The sequence below is a fragment of the Thunnus maccoyii genome, chromosome 15, assembly GCF_910596095.1.
Source record: "Thunnus maccoyii chromosome 15, fThuMac1.1, whole genome shotgun sequence".
NCBI lineage: Eukaryota > Metazoa > Chordata > Actinopteri > Scombriformes > Scombridae > Thunnus > Thunnus maccoyii.
This window is the reverse complement of record NC_056547.1, coordinates 31,051,310-31,077,152: the sequence shown is the minus strand read 5'-3', so window position 1 is coordinate 31,077,152 and position 25,843 is coordinate 31,051,310. Positions and strand designations below refer to the sequence as shown.

At 38.7% G+C, this 25,843-nt stretch overlaps 2 protein-coding genes across 4 annotated transcripts in view; both read right to left on the bottom strand.

Moving 5' to 3' along the window:
- The window catches only part of LOC121912385 (homeobox protein MOX-2-like), a 47,193-nt gene that overhangs the window by 9,368 nt on the left and 11,982 nt on the right, over window positions 1-25,843 (bottom strand). For 2 of the 3 annotated variants that reach the window (XM_042434492.1, XM_042434493.1), the window contains 2 exons: window positions 14,240-15,086; window positions 8,494-8,666 (listed from right to left, as the gene is read on the bottom strand). In XM_042434492.1, the coding sequence (XP_042290426.1) occupies window positions 8,494-8,666; window positions 14,240-14,726 (660 nt within the window). In that variant the 5' untranslated portion in view covers window positions 14,727-15,086. The remainder of the gene's footprint in view (window positions 1-8,493; window positions 8,667-14,239; window positions 15,087-25,843) is intronic. The other variant, XM_042434491.1, reaches the window with a different exon arrangement.
- LOC121912386 lies at window positions 1,300-3,211 on the bottom strand. Its single transcript, XM_042434494.1, has 4 exons — window positions 2,949-3,211; window positions 2,636-2,779; window positions 2,284-2,543; window positions 1,300-2,054 (listed from the first exon to the last, which is right to left on the bottom strand). The coding sequence occupies exons 1-4, from the start codon at window positions 3,159-3,161 to the stop codon at window positions 2,051-2,053; spliced, it is 621 nt and encodes a 206-aa protein (XP_042290428.1). The 5' UTR covers window positions 3,162-3,211; the 3' UTR covers window positions 1,300-2,050.

Here is a 25,843-nt window from a genome sequence, read left to right as displayed (position 1 = left end):
TTTTGCCTTTGCAAAACAAACTGTTGTAACTCGACTAAACATTGTCAGATCTTTCCCTACTTTCACATATTTGATAAGAGTCCTGATCTAAAGAAATGTATAGGCCAATATTGAATCACAGTAATAGCGCTACCTACTGGCAACATGAAGTAATAGGCCCAGATCCAGCTAAAATTTGGTCAGCTAAGTTGTAAGATGCTGATGATGCTAAATGGTGAAGCTTTTGAGTTTTCATCAAAAGCTGTTGCCATGGCGATGCATTATTCACCATGAAAAAGGAAGCTGTTTTTGAGGGGCTAGGGATGCTTGAAAGCTCACAAAACTGGCATGGCTCTTGGGCTTGGGTATAGCAAAATGGCTCAAGGGTGCCCCCTAGAAAATTTCAAAGTTGAAACCCCCACCTTCAAATTTGATGTAGGTGAATAAAATTTGGCAGGCACATGCATCATATACAAACACACAAAAAGCCTTTTGAAGCCATACGGTAAGTCCAACAGAAAGTCAACCATTTTGAATTTACTTTTATTTTTGCTCCTTTTTTGCCATTTGTAGGCGTTGTATTTTAAAAAACTCCTCCTAGGCATTTGAGTGGACCTACTTCAAATTTGGTGGGTGTCATCTTCAGAGCTTTGCAATGAAAACTCATTAGTTTTCGTGGAATGCCCTTGACGTGCCATGCCAGTCAATTTGCATGTCTCGCCATGAAACAGGAAGTTGTTGTAACTCCACTAGGCTTGATCCAATCTGTCCCAAATATCATATGCTTGATAAAACTCCAGGCCCGAACACATCTACGTATCAATATTGACTCATAGTCATAGTGCCACCAGCTGACAACAGGAAGTCAGCTGCCATTTTAGAACAAAGTTGTTTTGATTTTCATGAAATTTGGTGGGATCATCAGTCGCCAGAGAAATAATTTTTGGGGGAAATTTTTGATAGACAGGAAGTCAGCCATTTTGGATTTCAAGTGTAAATTTTCATTATACGAACACACGATTGGGGCCTTTAGGATGTGCAAAAACTCATGAAAATTTGCAACTATATTTGTACTAGTAAGTATTGCCATTTGATATCACAAATGGGATTGGGCGTGACACGCTGGCTTATAGCACCAACAGTGTAAAGGCCCTATTGTATTCAGGGTTCCTACAACTTAAGGTAAGTTAAATTCAAGACTTTTTAAGACTTTTTAATGCCACCTGAAATGAAGTTTAAGACAAACGTCGCAATAAACACAATTGGGGAAAAAAAACACCACATCAATTACACAGGGTTAAGAACAATTTTACCCAAATGTTTATTTTAACATAAAACATTACTGTTTGGTCCAGTGAACAAGTTTCATTTTTAAAAACACTACACTTTGCTTGCAAAAAACACAGTATAACATATACGCTTGTCACAGCTAAGGCATGGATTGGCAGGCTTTCTTCAGTTCCTCCTCCACCTGTTGCAATTCCGCCATTTTTTCTTTGTAATGCTTCCTTAGCATGTTTGATTTGGTGATGAGCCATCAGGGTGCCAGCCTTTCCCTCAGCTTGTGTGGCCAGCTGATCAGTATCATCCAACAGAACTTTTGCCACCTCAGACAGACATTTTTTCGTCTTCTTAAGTTCCTCGATGAACGCTGCAGCTGCCTTTTGGTGCTGTGATGCAATTTCATGTTTTCTTTTTCTTTTCCTCATCCAGGTACATCCTGTACCTTGACCTGGCTGATGCAGCTTAGGACAGCAGCTCCTTAGTGATGGGGACCTTGAGGACACCCCCACAAACGGTGACATAGTCACAGATCAGTCGCTGGGTGACCATTGTTTCTTCTTGCATGTTGCAAGTTTCAACTTCTTTGTTTACTGAGAAGCCTCTCTCCACTGTTGCCTGGCCGTGCGATAGGAGAAGAAGCTTCTTCTCCCATAGCTCAGAGTAGCATTTGCTCTGGAAAGCATGATGGAGGAAGACATCCACCCTTATCTCAGTGGGTTGGTAGGAGCGGAAGGTGTCATTTCTAGCCTCAATGGATGACAAGTCACAAAAGTGCTGTGTAATCACGTCACCTGCAAGAAACAATGCAAAGGCACAGGCAAAATTCAATAAAAAATGCAAACACTTTATTTAACAGTCACACAAAGTACTAGATAAGAACCAGGCAAATTCATAGTAATGATATGCACGTTCTGGATACCTAACACTTCTTTAGATGCTATTTACATCACTCTTAGTTTCTTTTACATTTAGAGACAGATATCATAATGAATGCAGAAAGAAAACTTAAACTGCTCTTACCCTCTCATACCGGCTGAGACACCTCCTGACAACTGCTTATCGTGCAAAAACCTCTGGACAAGATTCCTCATCTTGCCCTGGCACCATTCTGGATCAGAGAACATCTTTCTAGGGTCCAAGCAGGCCAGCTGCCTCACAGTGGGATATTTTAAGGGGCTCTTGTCTTGCACTTTCTGCAGGATAGTTGACATCACCTTGATGCAGTCCCTCTTAAACTCTAGGGCTCTGAGTTCTCCTGTCTTTTCCTGTCTTTGGAGTTCCTGACAGGGATAATGACAGTAACCTATGTAAAAACTAGGAAATCCATTTTCTGGGTCCTGGTAATATTTTAAACAATAACTTGATACACTACCTTCAGGGTTGATTCTGCACCAAAGCCACTGTTCACTTCCTTAGGATGGACCCAATTTCTTTTGTCACCTACGTCTATTCTGGCTAACTGGAGTGGACTGATGTCCAGAAGGACCTCCCTCTTGATGAAATGCCACAAAATACACTGAACAGAAAAGATAAAAATGTAACCCAAATAATTACAACCATATTGACTGGACAATGTATCAATATGTAAACATTGCTTTGCTTCTTGGTATAATATAAATGTCATATCATGTATATATGTATTAAATCAGAAATACAAACAAAGCTCAGTAGTAGAATATAATTACCTTCATCAAGTCTGCCAAATCATTCACAAGGAATGGCATCATTGGCTGATCTGTCTGGTAAGTGGTCAGGAAGGGTTTGAAGCTCCTGATGACAGACATGTAGAAGTGACGTTTTGCTATGATGAGAGGATCTTTCTGTGCCGCTTCAAGGGTGTCAAAAGATGAGGTTCCTGGATTTGGTAGCCTCTTGGTCCTGACTGCATCCACGTACATGGTCACTGAAGGCCATACCTCTAAAGCCCTCTCCACAGCTGGTAGGTTCTCAAGCCACCAGTGGCCACAGAATGGCAGTGGAAATTGTGTGTGTGTGCATGGCCCTCAGAACCTTGTCCAGTTGCCACATGACAAAGCTGCCTTTGCAAGCATTATGTAAGGCTTGGAGGCCACAGTTTCCTACTACAATCAGTTGAGCGCCCCCATACTGCTCTGCCTGTTCTTGCTGCAGTAGCTCCAACTTCCAATTAACGTTTGGGCCGTCCATGGAGACAGACAACAGCTTACGCCTATCCAGGTCCTTGGCACCTTCCTGAGAATAAACAATGATGAAGCACATGAAGCATATAAAAATCATACTGGATAAAGATTTAACAAACTGTAATACAGCATATTATCTTTGTAACGGATGGAAGGCTGACACAGAAAAGGTATCAGTAACAACATCATTTGACACAAGTTAAAGCTGAAGAACCAACAATATAAACACCACTTGTACAATATAATGTGATCCAATACAACAGCCATAACTTTTACCTTTATAATTATCCTCCTGAGACCCAGCTAGTCATTTTTGTGTACTGTAGTACACATTTTATTTTTGCTAACATCTCCCTAACTGTACATGCCACTTTAATGAGTCCTGATATTCCTGAGAGGGGACAGCTGTGGCTAAAAAGTGACATCACATTTAGTGGTTGTGTGCTTTCCATTTTCCCATTCCCACTCTTTTCAAAATGGAGGGCATCAAAATCAGCATGTTTTATGGGAAAAGGAGAGTTAAGCATGATTTTCATAGTTCAAATGTTTTTTTTATTGTAGGATTTTGATTAATTTAGTGAGTAAACAGGTCAGTTGTGATCTGTATGAATTTGCAGGACAAAACTCATTTACTTTCATAGGGAAAAACAGTTACTTTATCAGTGTGTACCGTAGTACACGTCAGGATTTGGTACTTTTTTTTCCAATTTCTTATACTGTTGAGCTCTGTTGCTGTGGCAGAGATGTTGTCAGATGATGAGAGAGGAGAAGGTGATGAGTATGAGCCAGATGAGGAAGTAAAGAGTAAAGAGATCAGAGTAAAAATGGCTTGTTGTGTGTGTGTGTGTGTGTGTTTGTGTGTGTGTGTGTGTGTGTGTGCGCGCGCATGTTTGTGTGTCTGTCGACATATTTTTTGCCCTGCCAAACCTTAAAATATAATTTAAAAAAATCAAAATCAAAACACCGTTTTCCCCCTGGGTCTCAGGAGGATATAGCAATGTTCACTTTTGACACTGTCAGAAAGATATTAACTTAATTACATCATTTGCAGTGGTGTTGAACTGGACTGCTTTATATTGACAGTTTTGGTCGCACATACATGCATGAGATAGGCAGAGGAAATTTTCAATCTATTTGCCACCTACTTACTTTGAAATGGCGCAGTAAATCCTGGGCTGTTCCATGTCCCATGAATTGCGACCCCAAATATCTGGACAGGACGTGATCTTCGCACCAGTAGCAGACGTGCAGGTCCAGTTGTTTCGTTTTCGTGGTCTGGTTGAGGCTCTCGTCAAACATTAAAACAAACGCACCCTTGTTAGCATCTGCAACAAGCTGCTCAGAAATGTACGGGGCTAATCCAAACTTGCCAATGTAGGCCGTCTTGTCGGCACTGCATGCAAAAGTGCGGGCAATGTCAGAGTCGGGGAACATGGCGCGAAATAAGTCTCCAACTCCTTCGTTTGACTTGTAGGACTGGTGTTTTGTTACGGTGTTCAGCAACCACAGTACCTCTGCTTTCAATGTAGGCGTACAACCAAAAATTGTCCGAAGATGTGGTGCTGTGGTCCCGGTTGTTGATGATGGGGGTGGGGGTGGAGGCATGGTGGAGACGACAGTAGAATAGAACTGCGAAATACCTGGTGTTTGTTGGCAGCTTGATTTTGAAGCTTTGTGTTTCGCGCTCTGCATGTGCGACTCCACTGCTTTAATTCCCATCATGTCGAGTTTAAAACACTTCTTGCACAAAAGGGGGGAGGTTACCACGAGTGGCGTTCGGTAAATTATTTAAAAAAATAAAAAATGTATCAATTATTTTGAGATTTGAAACTAATTACAATTAATGTAATTAATGTAATTTAACAAACTCCTAGAGATTTGAACCGACCTACTTCAAACTTGGTTGGCTTCATCTTAAGTTATCAAAATCATGAGATTTCATTGAACGCCCCTGGCATGGCGTGATGGTCAATTTTCATGTCTCGCCATAGAACAGGACATTGTTGTAACTCCACTGGACTTTGTCCATTCTGCCCCAAATTTCACAAGCTTGATTGGAGTCCAGAGCTGAACACATCTACATGTCAATATTGAGTCATAGTTATAGCACCACCTACTGGCAACAGGAAGTCAGCACTATGTGACAAACTACATCTGATCTACATGGAATTTACAAGGTGTGGTCTACAAAAGATATATGACAAATTGGCATAATTAGTGGGTGCTCTCTAGCAACACATAGTGGACACAGGAAGTGGTATTTAACTCCTTTGTGCAACATCAGATATTCATCACACTGCATATGCATGTCAGGCGACCTTCACTACATGTATTGCTGAATGAATGATGCACTTGTGTAGCACTGTCTGCTGGCAACAGGAAGCAAGCCTTATGTGACTAAGTTCCTTTGATTTACATGAAATTTAAAGTGTGTGGTATACATTTGCTATACATCAAAATATAGGCTTTTTCCATTGGCAATTTTGGCTACACTGACTCAAACCATGCCACATTGATTTGGTTTCCAAAATGAAATTTGTCTATCCATCATTTTACAACTTAGACTTTGACCATTAGTAACAGCCATGATGTATACAACCCACTGCTATTTGAGTCAAGACAAGCACCTCATCAATTAAAAGACACACTTTAAAGAGGGTAGCCTCTGAGATCGAAATCTCTGTTGTGCTGCGCTGATGCGCCAAGTCAAACCAAGACAAGCCAAGCCAACACATGTATGAAAAAGGCCTAAAAATGTTTTCTAGCACCGCATAGTGGACACAGGGAATAATTGTTATCTCCTACATACAATGTCAAATGCTTGCAGCTTTAATTATTACTCTTTTCTCCCCAAAGAATCGCATTTTTCAAACGGTTAAACATGCTCAAAAAGTCATGAAACTTTGCATGTGTGTCAGAAATTTTATGGATCTTGGGCATGGGTGTGGCAAAATGGCTCAATAGCACCCCCTAGAAAATTTCCAATTCGAAGCCCTTCCTTCAGAATTGACGTAGATGAACAAAATTTGGTAGGCACATGTATCATGTCTAGACGCACAAAAAAGCCTGTTGGAGCCATACCCTGAGTCCAACAGGAAGTCAGCCATTTTGATTTTACTTTGCAATTTTTCCATGATTTTTGCCATTTCCAAGCATTGTATTTTGACAACCTCATCCCTGAGATATATACCAACTGACTTGAAATTTAGTAAGTGTCATCTAAAGACCTTTGCGATGAAAAGTTATCAAAATGGTGAATTTTCATTGAACTCAGTGGCAAAGTGGTGAACTTCGATGATTCGCCATGAAAAAGGAAGTTGTTGTAACTTGAATATACATTGTCCAATCTGCCCCAAAGTTCTGGTGTTTGTAAAGTGTTCTGGTCTGAACACATCTACATGTCAATATTGAGTTATAGTCATAGCCCCACCTACTGACAACAGGAAGTCAGCCTTTTATGAAAAGCATCATCTGATTTACCTGAAATTTACAAGATGTGGTCTACAGTTGATATACAGCAACATGATGTATAATTAGTGGGTGTTCCCTAGTGCCACTAGTGGACATGGGAGGTGATATTTAACTTGTTTGTGCAATGTCCGATAAGAGCCCGGTCCTGAACACAGGCACATCCCAATGTGTGCAAGGTGCAAAGCCCTGATAATCATTGCTTGCAGCTTTATTTTTTTTGTTTTGTTTTGTTTTATGCGGAAACTTGATTTAATTTTACTCCTGAAATATATATTTATTTTGTTTAATTGTATTTATTCATTTATTGTTTATGATTATTGTAGCTTTACTGTTCTTTTATTTTGTTCTTTTTCTTTGGTCTTTGTATTGTTAGGAATGTAAAAAAAATAACAAAAAAACAAAAAACCTGATCACCTTCTAAGAACTTGTATTGCACTTTGCATACAAAAACCCCCATGAATAATTCATGTTGCAATTCAATGTTCTCCAAAGCATATTAGGAAAGTTAGTAGCATAGAAACATAGTATAAAAGGACAGAGCTGATTTTGGGTCATTTCAATCCTGTGTACCTCAAGACAACATCAACAGTCACAATCAAGCAGCCATTAAATCTTTACAAACTAACATTTTAAATTCTAACTTCTTTGGAAATACGCCTGTTTGATGTCTTACCCAGGGTCAGAGAAGAAGATTGGTATCACTTTCATCTCTGTGCGTCCAGTACAGAGATATGTCCAGGACACAAAAACTGCTAACCGAGCTGTATCTTGCATTTTGTTAGGTAGCAAGCTATTCACCAATACAGCCACAAGCCTCCTGAGTTCTGCTTCTTGTGGAGTCATGATAGTGTTCACACCTTGCAAACCAGTTGTTGCTCAAGAAACAAATTTTGTATTTATAGCCTATTTCTCCAAACAAAATGTTAACAGGACATTATCTAGTTTCCCTCTGTTCTCTGTGTTTGTGATAAGCTAAACACAAACACAAACCATGTCTGTTCTGGACACACAGATATGAAACTGATATTTATTATTTTATCTGAGCCTGGGAAAGGGACCAATTTCCCAGAAGGTTGGACTGCTCCCTTAAAAGATTAATGGATCAAGGATTTAAGGCCAAACACTGTATATCATTCTACTTTCAACTACATTTACATGGACAAATCAATGGACAAATTTCACTTTTATCAGAGTATACCATGAGTATATGTACTCCTCTGAGGATCTTCCCCTTTTCATGGCAAATTATATCTTTGAAGACTAAAAGCATGAGCGCTGTTCTCAAGACAAAGGATGACTACAGTATTACTATGGTGATTTATTACCTTCCCTGACATTTCTTTTGGATCTCTGCTTAAAAAAGCTATCATACTATTCTCTGGTGTCAAAATATGACTCAAGTGTTTGTTAGTGAGACCTGTCAATTTTGTTTCAATTCTGGTAATAATCTTTGCAAACAGAGGTCAATAAAAGTCACGGCTCATATCATCCTCCTGTAATTGTATTCATGGCTTGCAGCACATTAGCTTGTAGAATTTTTCCTGCTCCTCCTGTTTCTCTGCCCTCACAGTGATTCACAATCATTCAGCAGGTACTGTACTTGTCGTTCCGTGAGGTCGAGGTTGACAGCTATTTCGTAGCGTCTCAGTCTGGTCAAATAGTTGTGGTGTGCAAACTCGGACTCCAGTTCCCGGATCTGTTCTTTGGTGAAGGCTGTGCGCTCCTTCCTGGGCTTGCTGTTCATGTCTGACTTATAGCTCCCGTCTTGGGACTCTGAAATGAAAAACAGAACATTTTCCAGCCACAGCTGAGTCTCCAAAAGAGAGGGGGAGGAAGAACAAAAAAGGGGGTTGAAAAACATTGGGGGGGGGGGGGGGGGTTTGATAAATTGCAGGGGCCCATCTGAAACAAAAATAAAATTAAAGCAAGACGATTAGGAGTGCCAATCACCATTTATTGCGGGACATTGGTGATGCATATGGTGGAATTCAATCTGAGTATATATGTTATAGACAATTAGTCACACTAATGTTTGGAATTAACACTCATATTTAGCACCTATTGTACAAATCAAATTTGTTTTGAGTTGCAACTACAGCCCTAGATCTGGGGACACTGCAATACCTATGATAGGCCAACAGTTTAGCCAGATTATCTAAACCACTTTATTCATGTGAGTGCACCCAAAATGGGTAATTGAACAGTGAAGTGTTTGTGCACATTTGAAGCAGTCTGAATAATGATTTAATCATTTGCCTTCTTTTCCTTTCAAAATATGTAATATGTTTGTTTACAACCTGTCTGATTGTCTGACCACTTGTGTTACGTGCCCTATCTGTCTTCTTTGTAGAGATGTTGAGATCCACCCCAGAATGATGAATCTACAGCACTGTAGCAAGGCAAAAAGTAGAGGTGTGGAGGTTGGGTTGACAGATGGGCGTGTAACAGACTGGTTTTAATGTGGGCGACCAAAGCTTGCAGTCTGTCATAATCTAATAATTAATGATGGATTTTTGTTTTTTTTAACTGTAACCACTTTCCCTCACCTTGAAGGAGTTGTTTGGCACAGGGGCGTCATGTGGTATATATTATTGCACAATGCACAATGCATATATTATTGTTTACACCAAACCATGTTGTTACATGTAATTGTCTGCTTTGGCTTTGGCTTGGTTTATAATCCAACTGCCTCCTTATCAGTAACTGTCTACAACCAGTTCCAGCACCAGAGGAAAGTAACTGGTTGGGCATTTGGTTTTTGTGGGCAGGCTTTTGTAACTCTTTGTAAAAAAAAAAAAATCCTCTTACGTCCATTCCCTGATGCTTTTCAGTGCTACAAATTAGTTTTGGCAAAATAATTTAGCTGTTAATAATAGCAAAGGACAACAAGCTAACATTATAGTTAGATCCACTAATGCAAAAGTCACTTTAAATAGGAAAATTTAAAGCTCTTTTTATGGCATGAGCTGAGATTGGTTATTCATACTTGACACTGCGGTTAACACAACCCTAATTTGCAACACTTCTGCGACTGTGGCTCTACTAGCTTGTTGATGAATAATAACATACAGAAAAGTGACATTAGTTTATATGCTATTTTATTGAGGCTAATTAAAAATTCTTAAGGCCAAAACACAGCGCCCCCAAATGGCACGCATCGGACCAGCCGCCCCTATTATTTTCTATGTACAACCCTCACACCAGCAACGGATAGGCACCGCCCCACAACACTTCACATCACTGTCCTTTTTCCAGCTTCACTGACCCTGAAAAAAAATTTTCTACATAAAAAGCTGTTCTGTACTTCAATACAATGTTGGCCCAACTACAGATGTTATTTACTAGTTTGTTGCTTGCTTTTCACAGTATTTCACTTGTGCCTGTATCTAAGAGGAAAACATTAATAAATTATTGGTTGAACTGCTGCTTTCAAAACATAACCTTACTGCTCACATTATTACTTTTTCAAGTTATTAATCAAAAATAGACAACTCACCCATGGCTTTTTGTTGTCCCACGCTGTATCGTAGGTAACTACTATACTGATGCAGTGTGACACTGTGGCAGTGGTGTGTTTTCAGCTTTATCCTATTGTGAAAATAGAATTGAACAACTTCTAAAGCCATCCAATCTCAAATATCTGAGGGGGCATGTGCTCCCTCAGATTGAATGGGCACGAGGCCTCTGGTTTGGCAATTTTGGAAATTTCTAGTAGAGAGTAAGATGAGGAGATCAATACCAATCAATAAAACTCCAGGAAGTCACTGCTCCCAGCCAAGAAATAGTCTCGCACATTACTGCTTGTAAAACCACAATGTGTTGTTTTTCAACTTTAGTTTTTGTAAGAATTTTGAATGGTTTAACTCTTAATATACTGTACAGACACAAGAGTGGTATCAATCTTCTCATCTAACTTTTGGCAATTTCCCAAAAAGTCAAACTATTCCTTTAAATAAGTGTTTCAGTTGCCTAAACATAACCAAACCTTAGCCATAGTGTATTTGACATAACCACAGTTTTTCTCTTAACCATATACTGTAGTTGCCATGCTCAGATACAAGAAATCATATTATATATATATATATATATATATATATATATATATATATATATATATTATAAATTAATTTACCATATTTTCATAGTTCATCTGGATGTTTTAGATAGAGCCACAGGCCACATTTTAATATAACCTCAACAAGGCACTTTAGTCCTCCTCTACAATATTTCCTGCATATAAACACTAAGCTTTCCCCCGATTGTTCATGCTTAAAGGATGAAATCATATTTTCCTCACTCATATTGTCTGTCATTACAAATGCATTTCAAGTATCCCTTTTATGCATTTGTGGTCAGTGAATGGTGAAAATGAACGGAGCGTTTCGAAAGTAATCCTTCATAGTGAGAAAACACTGAATAATAATCTCTACTTTATTCTCCAGTCTGCAGTGCATAAATCCAGCTGACATTTCATTAGTTGTGTAAATGTGGGATGTGCTGACAAACCACAGTGTGCCAGGAAAGAGACGCTGTCTTTGCCATAACATGAGACTACAGACACTCAATGTTTATTAGAATCGCAAAAAGACACTGGCTAGAGTCATATTGTTTCATTCAGTCCATTTAATTAATTAGCAGACTTTGTTTGGCTTCTTTCTGTCTTCTCCTCATCTTTAATTTACAGTGGATTTGTGCTTTCAGTCACTGTGACATTAGAAATCACTGTAGTAGATAAATAGTGAGGTAATTTTTCTCAGCTTCACCATTCACACAGACTGTTCGTAGCAGGGCTGTTGGTCTATAACTACGTATATGTCATCATCACTAGATCCTTTTTTAAAGGACATCAAGTCCAGAAAAAACTTGAAAAAACGCTGTGGCTTCTGTAAGTGCCAATGAAGTTAGAGTTAGGAAATTGGATTTGGGTTAGGCTGCTGGCAGTTTCAGCATATCCTTTCGAAGTGTTCAATCTGTCACTCAAGGCTCCCTCTCTCCTGGCTGGGACATTGACACAAGGGGAATCGGAAAATTCTCCACTTGGCACCGGCTCTGAGTTGCTCGTCAGTGCGGCTAAATGATGCAGATATGGTGCCTGCTAAATCTTGAATATATGCTAGAGAAGATAGGATCTTTTGTGTCTTTTTGCTATATTCATGGGGAGCATATGTGTGCAGATGTAGAGCTTTAAAATTTATGCCAGGAAGTTAAGTTTTATGCTGTGGATACATGACCTGCGCTTTCACCATCACTTTCATTTTTTCACCAATAAGTCCCGCCAACAGTACAGATTAATTTGTTCAGTCATGGTGGTAATATCTGCCATGGAGGAAACTAAGGTCATGAGCTCTGTATTCTGTCTGGGACTTTAGGGAGTCTAGCCACCTGTGGAGCATTTACATTTTACAATTAAAAACACTTGGTGGATGGATGTTATAAGCTGATTGGTGAGACTGTGTTGAGAAAACAACTTCACCATGAGGTCCATTTAGTAGCTTTTCTGAAGCTATTGATCAAACCATCTGATCTTCATCAGCAAATGAAATTTGCTCAGTTTTCATGGAATTATAGATTATAGATTTTTTTTCTGAGTACTTTAAATTCATCTTTTCCACAATGGCTTAAAAGCTGTATATTATGATATACTCTACATTCTGACATATTTTAGATTCAATCTCTTTAAAAAAATAAATAAATTATTCAATATTTCCAGATCTGAATTGCTGGGAGTGTGGGCAAGGCTTTGACATTTAGCACAGCATTTAGACCTTTCTTTTGGGAAATAAAATGTACAGAAAATTTAACTGAATAAAAAAAAATGAAGTCCAACTACTGAAAAACATATTAAAAACATTAAAAAAATAAACATTATTTTTTAGTGTCTGGTCAAATTTTTGACAGTAATCTTCTTAAAATCCCATTAACGGTCCAGAATTGGTTGATTTCAACTTTTCAATTTTCAATGTATCTCCTTAATGCTTAGCATTGGATCAGAGTTAATTTAACACTGAGTCCATATAAATAATCCTTATGCTCATATTTATATATGTTCACACACATAAAGGTATAAATAACTTTGTTAATTTAAATCTTACAATCAGGGTTTCTTAATCTTTCCTACCACCTAAACCTCAGTTTTACTTCCTCAAAGAGAGTTGTCAGGTCAATTTTAAAAATGGCATGTTATTTTAAGATCCTAATTCCAAATATATCCCATAGAAATGATGATTCAACCCATTAAATCATCAAGTTACTTATATTGTTTTTAGATATATACATACAACCAATTTCAGACAAAGACATTTCTTGTGAGCCTGTCTGCATGTTAATGGACCCTTAATGGGCTCCTGAGTCTGAGGCTGACAAACTCTTCTCTAGACCAGCTGCAACAGAATCAACTCAGCTCACACAGTGGACAGTATAGAGTCTGGCGATACGCCACTTATCTCTGTATTTACAGTTCTATCATCTTTTATCAGTTTATTTTATCAAGTTATTTGTTCTACTTGTTCTGTGTGTTGATCTTACAATGGCTGAAAATTTATTTGGCCTTTTGTATTTAACAATAGATGATTATAGGTATAAAACAATAGCTTTATCATCAAATAGTTGAATGAAGTTTTTAAAATTTCTTTCCAATTTCTTACGTACTTATCTGAACTAAAAAAGATTATGAAAGGAGAGTTAAAAATGTATTAAAAATACCAGCATTATTATTTTTTATTTTTTAATGTTTACAAGCATTCAGGAAGTCTTTAGATCTAGATCTAATTTCACTTGAATTTAGAAAAAAAAAATCTGCCACCTGTATCATCAGTATCACAATTAATAGTTTAAAAGAGATTCCAAAAATACTTGTCTAAATATGGAATGAAAACTATGGGACTTTATAATATAATAGAATAATGTCAATACCAATAATATACTGTAAAAACTCAGTCTGCAACATTTCATCTTAAAAAAGACAGTTCATTTTTGATGGAAACGAGTGAAACAGTCTCACCACAATGGCAAATCTTCCAATTCTTGTCTTAAAATAAGAATTTTGGACTCACTAAAAGCTAAATGACTTGTTAAGATGAAGATTTTTTTTTGCAGACTAAACAACAGAAAACTGACGTTAACAAAATACATTTCAAGAAAAATGCGTATGGAGAAGCAGTTTTTTCTGCAAAGGAGGTGAAATAAAATTGTCAAAGAGCAGGTTCTATTAAAATATGAAGCTGTGAACACTGTAAATAACAGTTACACTTTCAGAACCAATCAGGATTTTAATCTGTTAATCAGTGCTATTTATTGGCATTTGTTTACTGTTGTTTGACTGTCATAAAGCTTAGGAAACATCTTACCTGAAATTTCATTCTTTCCTTTAATGCTCCTCCTGTCAGCGTCATCTGATGACAGACTCTGCCGGCCATACTCCCCAGACACACACGATGCCCCTGTGGGTTCACCACTGCCCAGCCCGGGGTTGGTGCCACACAGCTTTGGGCCCCCTGCGCACAGTTCCGGGTCTGTGGCCTCGAGTGGCGGCAGACAAACGCTGTGCCGAGCATTAGGCAGGGGCATCTGCGGGGGGATGGGCCAGCTGGGAGGGTGCTGAGGGTGGAGGGGGTGCAGCTGCTGGGGCAGGTGGCCCCGGTGGGCTGGTCCACCAAACACCCTGTTGTCATCTCCTCCCCGGTAGCCACAAGGGGGTGAGGAGCTGGGTAAGTCCAGGTAGGAGACATGGTCACTCCGGCCGTGCAGGGTCAGCGGCGATTGGGTGATGGCAGGGTGCAAGCCCTGGGCCGGGACGTGAGGGCTGCGTAGACAACCAAACAGAGAGTGATCCATGGTGTGGGGTGTCCTCCAAACCCCCACTACTGCCTGGCAGATTCAACCAAAAACTCTCCAAACAACAAGCAAGGAGAGAAGAGAAGGAGTCAGGGATGTGGGCAGCCTAGGTCCCAGCTCCTCCTCTGCAGCCCCTCTCAGTTCAGAACTCCAGACCCCCCTAATTCCCAAAGAAAGCCAGTTGAAGGAAGGCAGAGACGGTGGCGTTGAAAGAAAAGGTCTCTGGTAATCCTGAGCATGCAGACGGTTGACAGGCGGATGGTAGGTAAACAGTGAGAGGCTGAGGAGGATCTCAGATGACAGCGGAGAACGCCAGGACCAGTGTGGAAGGAGAGGGAGCTTCCAGGGAAGTTATGTTGGCTAGAGTGAGGGAGGGAGAGAGGGAAGGAGGGAGGAGGAGGAGGCAGAGGGGGGGATGTTATATATAGGGTGTAACCTGAGAGGTAGGCTTGGTCACTGGCTCACTGCTACTGACCACATGCATGTGATCATCCTCCAAAATGCAACGCACAATAAATCTGAACCATTCCTATAGCACTGCCTCAGGAAAAGTGGGCAATTTATTTTGGAGCTGAGCTATTTGACCTTGCAGAAACTTTTCTAGGAAATGCATTGCGTCAGCTGTTGGTTGTTGGATGTGGAGCCGGAGAACTTAGGATCTGTGTTTTCATGGTCTGTTATTCTGTTGATGGTTGGATGTTAGTTAAAAGTGACATAAGATTTACTCTTAGTTTTATGTGGTGGTGAAATTACTGCAAATACATTGGCAGTGATAAAATACTTAAAGGGGTTCAAGTTGATATGCCTCCAACATTTTAGCTCATTGCTGTCAATGTGTTCTGCACTGACTGTTCATGCAAAACAATTCCATCGATGATGCTATGGTTTTCCTGTCATATTTTAATAATGGAATTTGACTTACTTGAGCCTCTCCTTAGAGACTTGACTTGACTTTGGACTTTTCTCTTTGAAGACTCGACATGACCCCGTAAAGACTTGACTGGTCTCCCTAAAGATTTGATTTGAACCCCCAAGTAACGTTTTTTAATGGGGGTGATACCACTCCCCAGGGGGCGTTCAGAGAACATTGGGGGGCGCTGGAAGCAATATTTTTGAAAGGGGGGCATTGAGGTGTTCTTGGGAGGCTTTTGTGTATGTCTGTTTTTAATGCCAGTTTAGTCCTACATTTGAATGCACTTGAATGAATTTTCACAATTTTATCATTAGATTTCAGGGTTTTCGTATGTTTTTTCACAGTGCTGTCATGTCTATTTTCCTCCGTTTTACATGTTTAACTACAGTCAAATTTGTGTATTGGGCTCTGAGCACTTCCAAAATGTGTGTGACCTATGCTCAACACTGTACCTGAATGCCTCCTGTGTAGACACATGGAGCTCTTGCTGATGCTGCTCTGCTAAACGTGCTATGCTTTCTGTGTAGATACGGGGACACTGCTGAGTCTCTACTGTGTTGTGCTGTCATTTATAGTTGCGCTAGCTTCTCTGTCCTCTCCTCTTCTCTATTTGTTGGTGTTTATGTTAAGCTTAGTTTGTAACGTATATAAAAATATGACAAATTCTTGTAAATATAGCTACTGGCTCAAACCAGCCCCTCCTCTCAACCAGCAGCAGAGGGAGGAGGACAGGAGGAATGCCTGATAGTGACTGATGTCTGTACTCTTCATTTTTTCTAAACTTCACTCAGTATTTTAATGTGAGGAATATTATTTATTTTACTGACATTTTTTGATTTCTTTCCAGTGAGATATTATTGGATTGTTTGTTCCACTTCAAGTCACTGTGTTGCTGTGTGTCTGTACTTCGTGTCTCCCAGCTTTTGACTGTTTCGCAGCAAAACAACTGATTTTGGATTTCGCATCTTGGATTATCTGATCGATATATCCTAGATGTGACCGACACCTGGACTGAGAAAACAATTTAAGACCATGGACTTGAAAGACCAAGGACAGTAAGCTGGCAAGTCAGCTTGGCCTAGCTAGCTTAGCCTTGCCGTACACCAGACCAAAGTGACCCAACAAACACATTTCGTCAAACTTCACCTGTGTGAAGCAGGACCTCTGACTGTCTGCATTGGGATATATTCCTTCCTCTCAGTTGGACTGATACCTATAACCTGAACTCGGTCCTTGAACAAAAGAGGCCGGTGAGCCCACTAGCTGGCCTGGACTACTTAGTGTAGCCTGGCTGTATTCTGGCTCGACTGTGTTGCTGCTGGTAACCTAGCAATGCTTGAAACTTTATTTTATATTTTATATTTTATTTACTTTATTGCACTGGGCAAACAGGATGGGAGCAAAGAAGGTAAGCACAGTTACAAAAGAGGAAGTTGAAGACATAAAGAGTTCTCCAAACTTTATGTCGGAAGAGATTGCAAATATCTCAAAACAACAGAAACTGATAATGGACTTGATGGGAGAAATAAAGCAACTGAAAAGGCAAAATGTTGAAAAGGATAAAAAATAACCATATTGGAAGGCCGTGTGGCAGACCTGGAACAATGCTCCAGGATGAACGACCTAATTGTTAGCGGCTTGGAAACCAGGCCCCAGTCATATGCCAGGCCTGTGGCGGAGGATGGAGAGTCCACTGAGCCTGATCTGGACTCCCTCGAACAGCATGTGATTGCCTTCCTTGACAGCAAGGGGATATAAGTGGACAGCAGCGATATTGAGGGGTGTCATCCTCTCCCCCCAGAAAACAAAAGCATGAAAGCAGCCATAATAATTCACTTTGTGAGCAGAAAACAAAAAACAGCACTGCTGAAGGGAACCAATGTGACATCACTAGACAGGTACACATCTTGCGGAAACAAAACAGGATTCAATCAACATGGACTTCGAACTGTAAAGTGTTTATAAAACTGAATGGACCACCCATGGAGGCCAAAGTGCTGGCCATCAAAGACATTGCAGAGCTGGACAAGTATCAGAGATGATAACCAATGGGAGATCAGTAAAGGTAATAAATCTGCAAACCATGACAATCACAACCCATGACAAGCTATGACAAATGTACTTTATCTCCAACTGGAGATATTGATCAACAACAAGAACTGATATCTGAATACGAAACACTTGGACTGAAAGGGCCCTATTTTAATGATCTAAAGTGCATGGTCTGAAGCGCATGGCGCAATTGCATTTAGGGTGTGTCCAAATCCACTTTTGCTATTTTAACGGCGGAAAAATGGTCAATGCGCCAGGCGCATAGTTCAAAGGGGTTGTCCATAGTCTCCTAATTAATCATGGGTATGTTTTTGGCGTAACATGCAATAAACCAATCACAGAGTCATCTCCCATTCCCTTTAAGGGCCAGGTGCGCTTGCACCTTGGCGGCTTGCTATTATGATGGCGCATTTGCCAAGTAGTAAGAAGGAGCGCTTCTCTGCAGTGAAAACGGATCTGCTCGTGCGCAAAGGGAAAGCACATGACCCATAACAAGCACACTGGCCTCTGCTGCTCCTCCTGTGGTCAGCCACAGGCCACCAGTTTAAGATCATGTCCATTAATTTGTTGCAAATTTATCTTTGTTTGGTTTTTGAAAAGGTTTATTTTTTTAAATTACAGCTCTAGTTTCTTTAAAATTGTTTTGTTCAGTCATGTAGTAACAGGTCAAATCAGTGGGGTTTTAATTGTTGAAAGTATGGAAACCTGATCACTGTACTCTCAAAAATGTTAAAGAATATTTGCTAAATATTGTTCAAAAATTAAATCATTAATTTTAATCATGTAAAGAATCATCAACACAGTTATCAGGACTTGATCAGCTCTCCAAGGTGCTGATCCTGCTGCTGGCGGCAGCTAGAGGCTGTGTAGATTTATTTCATTCTTTAGTTTAATCATTGTTTTCACCTCATTTATTTCCTCATATGTTCCTCATGTGACCATGTATTGATGTAGCAGGAAAGTCGATCTGTGTCTCATCCGTTGTTGTCTGCCTGTTTAAATACCTACGTGTATTGCCACGATTTGGTCAAATAATTAAACAATTTAATCCATCATTACTGCGATTATTTAATTCTGCTAAATATTATGACTAAGCACTATGACATGTATTTTTAAAAATATATTAATATACACAATTATATTCTTTCACATTGTAATCCTTTTATTTGTTACCTTTTGCATGTTTGTGTGCTGCTGCACGTCCTGTGTGTGTAACAAGCAGAGTGTATGTTGTGCACCTGCCTGTGTAGGCGCACATTACTGTCCTGATAATGCACCATTGACTTCAGACCAAGTTTTTGTTGGTCAATAGCGCAATCGCTCTCTGCTGCCTCAGGATAGCAATGCGCCAACAATGCGCCTGACCACACCTTACTTTTAGACCAACACACCCATGAGCGCTCTGATGGGCGCAAGTGCCATTGCTATTTTAACAACGTGGGCGCTGGATGGGAAAATGACAATTGCGTCGGTCTTAAAATAGCAAAGACACTTACACTGCACTTAGCGCCGCTCTGCGCCGGGTGTAAGATAGGGCCCTAGAAGTTAAGCCTACCTAAAGACTCTTTCAGAGCAGCCTGGAATGGCTTGATTCCTTCTTACCAGTGTTAAACACTGCACCCACAAGGACATGCCCACAGACCAAAGCCTGATCCAGGATCTTTTACTGCCAAACACTGCTGGTGACTCTACACCAAACAATGCTGGACCTGCTAAGATGACGCCTCTACCATGACAAAACACTTCAACAGTAAGGCATAACATGGCTTTGTGATCAAGGGTTGATGTTGAATAACGTTAAAATTAAATATTAAGATAATTTCTTTAAAGAAGTTGAATTAGCTTTCCCTTAGCATTCCCTGTTGCAATAAGTTAAGCCTTGAGTTCAAGCCACTGCTGCTGAATAATTTTTCTTTATTATATAGGCTTTATTTATTTATTATCTTATGCTTTATCATGTATCCTCAAGACGTTTAGCTATTAATAAATGTCTTAAAACTGGATGGTTGTTTCTTTGAGCTGCAGTAAACAGAGGTCACTGTTTGGGACAAGAACTTACAATTATGAGACTGATTCATTGATTCAATTGTACAAGGTTTAAAGCTTCTTCCTGGCCCTAACAAATCCTTAACAGTGGTGGTGCTCCCAGTAACAAGGTAATTAAATGATGATAAAGTATTAATACTCCTACACCATATACATGGCTGGAGATAGACACATATTCTCAAATTACAGACCTGTTTCATTGATTTCATAATTCTCTAAAATACTGGAAAAAATATTCTGTTCAAGATTAGATGACTTTATCACAAAACATAATATTTGTTGTCTGCTAGAAATACACAAAATTGATTTAGAAACAATAGGACTAATTCATATGCACTCATGGAATTTATGGATGAGATAACAACTGCTATAGAAAATACAGAATATGATGTAGGAGTATTCCTAGATCTGAAAAAGGCATTTGATATGGTTGTCCATGATTTATTATTATTAAAACTTCAAAAATATGGAATCAGAGGAGTAGTACTCTTTTGGCTAACCAGGAATCAATATGTGCAAATGAATCATATTAAATGACAACTGCTGAAGGTTAAGTGTGAGGTTCCCCAAGGCTCAGTGTTGGGACCACTGTTGTTTATTTTGTACATTCACAATATATGTGAGATTTCCAGAACACTAAAAAGCAATTTTATTTGTGGAAAACACAAATTTACTGTGCTGTGGGGATAACTTGGAACAACTTTTGGATACAGTAGGAGATGAATCAAAGAAACTGAAGAATTGGTTGAATTCAAATAAATATAATTTATGATATTTGGGAATCAATCAACTAAATCAAGCAAGAAACTCATGATAAATGATGTGGAAATCGAAAGTGTGTCTGAAATCAAATTTCTTGGAGTAATAATAGACAATAAATTATGTTGGAAACCACACAAATTATATTAAAGCAAAAATATCAAAGTCAACTGCAATATTATATAAAGTCAAATGAACTATCACTGTACACCTTTTGCTGTTCCTTCATACTCCAATACATACAAGGTGTAGGACTAGAAAAGTTCTTTACTTCATCCCATGCCCTTTTCGAACATTGAATGGTTATGGTTTTTTTGTGTTGTTTACTGAAAATTTGCTGATATTTTTATTTGTTTGTTTGTTTTTATTTCATTTTAATGTGTTCGAAACAAAAAATTATCAAAAAAACAAAAATATTTTGTCATACGCAATTCTTTAGTAATTAAAAAGAACCGATAAGAGTGTTGACAAAGAACTGGACTGATAAGTGTAGGCCTATGGCTAAGATAAAGATAAATTTTTAACCATACCCGTTCCTACAGCTGGCTAGCAGCTACAGCCTGACTATAGGAGGATGAGATAATTGCTGTTCAAATCCATGCACTATAAGCCTTTTTTACCAGTGTTTTGTGATTATTATTTTTTATGGCACACAGTGCGATTTTTAAATAAATATTGTAATGATAATAGTCTAAAATTATGTGAAAAAGCTAATTTTTAGTCAAATAACATCATGGGGGAGGACACCCAAACCCCCTGAACAAAACCCCTGTCAGCCTAGCCTTTGACCTGGTTATTTTCTTTGACACTCTCTGCCAGACTGCTGCAGGTATGATTTTTTAATCAACTTGATAGCATCATAAAACAACAACAATCATATCATATCAGCAAAATGGTGCAGAACACGAAAAAATGCCACCAGTATTCTATTGAACACATTATCTATGGATACATATCCTTCTGCTTTTTTACAGTAGCCTCAGACTTTTCCCTTGATAGGCTGCTCTTGTTTTCTGTTGGAAAAATTAATAAGAATGCTTCTTGTTTGGCACCAGCACCAAATTACCATTTTCTGATTGGCTGCTGTTTGTGATCAGTAACAAGATCTAATTAAAGTTTGAATGTAAAATTTCAAACTGTTGCATTTGTTTAACACCCATAAATATAATTTCTAGTTCTCTGAGAAACTAATGATAATGATATTCCAACTGTCCAGTTAAACAAATCTGTTATTTGGCATCCAATGACACGCTTTTTTGATGATATAACACAGAATAATAATCAACATTAATATTAAGGAAAGACAATTAATCTACATTTTAATTGATGGGGAGCAGTAAGGGACCTGGATAATTGATAAGGGGGCCATGGCCCAAAAAGGTTGAGAACCACTGCCCTAAAGAAACCTGACTTGAGACTTGTCTCACTAGAGACTCAACTTGACTTGTGACATGATTTGACCACTTAAAGATTCGACTGGTCTCCTTAAGCATTTGATTTGATCCCCTAAAGACTTGACTTGATTTGTGATTTTGCTCCCTAAAAACTAGACTTGACTTGAAACTTGTCTCCCTAAAGAATTAAATAAAAAGTTTACTTTTTATTTAATTATCAGGCTATGCATTAAAAAGACTTGGTCTCAGCTATGTACAAAGTGATTCACTGGCTTTTGTTTGAAATGAGAGACATTTTAGCCTAAAGAAAAAAGAGCTTCAGTATTGTGCCATTTGTGGTGAAAATACAGCGAATTGGTGAAATAAGGAGGTTTGAATCTTTCCATCAAAAAAACAAAATAAAAGTCAGACTGGTGAAGTGTCAAACTCAATAGTGTCAAACTCTGATGTCTTAACAGTTCCTCATGGTCCAGTGTTTGTCCTACTTGTCTAATGCTTCAGGAGCCTTTACCCCACAAATGCAGAGACAAGTCTGCCTGAAAAGGAAGTATTGATATCTGTGAGCTCTGCTTCAAACCTGAAAACAACAGCAACAGAAAAACCACACACATGAAGCCAGGCAAAGAGGGAGGAAATGAGATTCATTTTGATGGAAATTGCTTTCACAAACCACCATAAAGCTGCAGCAGGGGTGTTTGGTGCTCACTCAGTCCTGTGTGTGCACATGCACCACATCTGCTGGTCCTGTCCCACAGCAAAAACACTGTGTTTACCTAACAAATTAGGATAATTAGTGGCGTTGTAAAGAAATCCTTCAGTGTGGGCCCACGGTAAGTATTAAAGCTCATATGGTTTCATTTTAAGGTGGCTGAGCCATGGCTCGACCAGGCCTTCAGAGTTGGGAAGTGTTTCGCCTCACTGTGTGTCAGCACCCTGAAGCTCCAATAATATCCCACCTCTAATTTGACAGCTCCTTTGGGGGTGGAAGTTTTACACAGGTGAGTTCACTTGATAATACAATCATTAGTGGGGGTGTGTTTATGTAAAATACTAGATGGTATATTTTTAAAACTAGCTTTGTCAACTTTACAGATGAGTGTGATTCAACGCATCTGCCTTATGAAAGCTTATACTAGCATCAGTATTTTTAGATCAAATTCAAGAATAACCAGTTTATACTTATTTTACTTCTTTATTTTACTTACTTATTTCTTTCTTACTTTCTATCTTACTTTTTTGGTTCATGCCAAAAGATTCCAAGCATTTATTGTTCTCATACTAAATTCATTAAACTTGAATTATCTAAACTTAACTTGTCTTAACTTACCTGTTCTATACCTTATGTATCTTATTTTATGTTAATTTAAAGGATACGTCTGACATAATTCCATATTTTTCTTATTTTCTTATTGTTAAGAAATTCCAAAACCAACAATGTGTTAGTCTCTCAAAACTTTCTGACTTTTCTATCCTGTCTTTGGCTCTCAGCTCCAATCCCATTGGTTCCTTCTATGTAAATCTTTAAAAACAGCTCACAAATATGTAGTTTCATTTTTTAAAAGGGTCAGTAATTTATTAAAACAGCTGATCACTGTAGTCACAGTGTGGCCCATTTATGTGTTTTGTGGGATAATGGATTATGGCAAGACCCCTGAAGACACTTGGTTATGTAACCCCTACAATGCCTAATGACCACAGGGTAGTTAAATGAATATTAGACGAGTGTCTAAGTTCAAAGGAAGGGATTGAAGGTAAGTTAAGGACTCAATCAGTAGCTGAAGCCAGAGGGTACCTTTAATAGAAAATTGTGTTAAAACTTTTCTTTTGTAAGAAAATAAAATGATACAGCTTATGCTGGCATTTTGAACAAAAAATATATACCTTCTTCAAGTGCAATGACACAGTTTCACAGTAGGCCCATATGTAAAACCCATATGTTTCCACAATATTATAACATATACACAATTAATATAACAGACATAACTTAAACTAATTAAACTGCTTAATAAACCATATAGATGTCCTTACTTCCTTTAAGCAATGTCCCTTATGGTGTAACAAAGTTCAGTTGTTTGCAGTAGTAGCTGGAGACTCAAAAAATTGGGGTATAATGGGGGTATAATCTGATACAGGTACAGATCAGTGCTGAATACCAGAAAGACTGAACGATAAACACATTCACAAAAGTGTTCTGAAAGTTCTAAAAGTGTCGGTTCAAAACAAAAAATATTAATGCATCTTTCAAATACATGACTTACATTCTTATGCACAACATACAAAAATAGCCTACAAAGCTGACAGTGTTAACACTGTTGTCATTCTTGTTACTTTTAGTATTTAAAGCTATAATTTATAACTATGCCGCATTAAAATGTCTGAAAACGACAAGACCTATGTTAGATATTTTGTTGAGTTGTGTACTTAGATTATCACAAATGTTTCCAACATTTTCAAACCCAAAGAAATCCATAATTTTAATCAGGTAACAGTTTGTTTCATTTGGTCGCCTGTCAATGGCATCATACCCCTATACCAAAGAGTAATCATGATAATCATTATAATCATCTTGTGTGCATGCGTAGGCATTGTGGTTGTCTACCACATGGTGTCTACCGAAGAGTATATGCATACAAGATAATACATTGGCATAATTGTTGTCTGCTAGAAATTATTCAGTTTTAAGCTTAAGCATTTTTACAATAAACTTTTCAGATCTTGGTTGTTTTTAAGTATATCTTTTAACTGTACGAAGGATTTTATCTGACATCTGGATCTTAAGTTATCAGAGAAACAAGCTGAGAAAACTTTAGCAGCAACTCGACTCACAGCCCCTCCCGGACATCTATGTCAGCCTCGGAGAAACACAATTTTTTTATGTGGAACTGCTTCATTCAGTGTTTTAACCAGTTTTAATCCCTTTGTATGTTTGTTTTGGAGAGGAGGAGACATCTGCAGATAATTTGGCTCCCAGTAAAAACCTGCTGAATGTCTGGATCTCACGATGTCAGAGAAACAAGCTGAGCAAATGTTGGCAGCACCTCAGCTCGCAGCCCCTCCTTGCGTCCTGTGTCCGCCAAACAGTGTCAGTGAAACACAGATTTTTTTATGTGAAACTGCTTTATTCACTGTTTTTTTTTTTATTACCAGTTTTAATCTCCAGGTCTGTTTGTTTTGGAGAGGAGATTGTGGATAAGTCAGCTCCAGGTAAAAACCTCCTGAACCATGAACACTGAAGGAATCCTAACTGGGAGAAGCTGGTTGTTTAACAATGAAGACAACAACTCCCATGGTCCAAAACGCCATCAAGCTCCATCTTTTGTTATTGTTTTGATTGAGAGACACCTAGCAACCGAAATTACATATTGTGCGTTTAAAAAGTCTAAATCCTAGTTACTTTAAGCTCATTACTCAGTATATGGCTCAGCTTAAAAACGAACAAGAATGAAGAAACTGTCACAAGCAATCAGCCAGAACTCCTGCACACTCATTCACAAATCACACAACATCGACAACTCTCACCGTTAGCTTAGCAACAGTCCTTAACAGTCCTTCAAGGCTGCTACAACAAGTTGACTGTTGCATTTCACGTAGCTATCTGATGTGTTTAAAAGTAGTTCACAATTTGCACATTATCATTTTTTTTTCTCAAATGGTGGCTTCGTACAAAGCAGTGGTGCGCATAGCTCCAAATCTTAAGCAGAGTATCGGGTGCATGGTTGTGGTAAAGATGAAACAAACTAAACAAAACAAAACACTGGCACTCACTGATCTATATTCTATGTGTTTTTTTTAATGTGGACAGAAATGACAGAAATGGACACGTTTCAGCCAGAGGACATCATCAGTGTAAAAAACAAAAGAAATGACAATATATATAGACAAACAGGTGAGATTCAAAAGCCAATTGCATTGAGAATACACATAAAAATAGGATCCATCTGTCAAAGGACAAC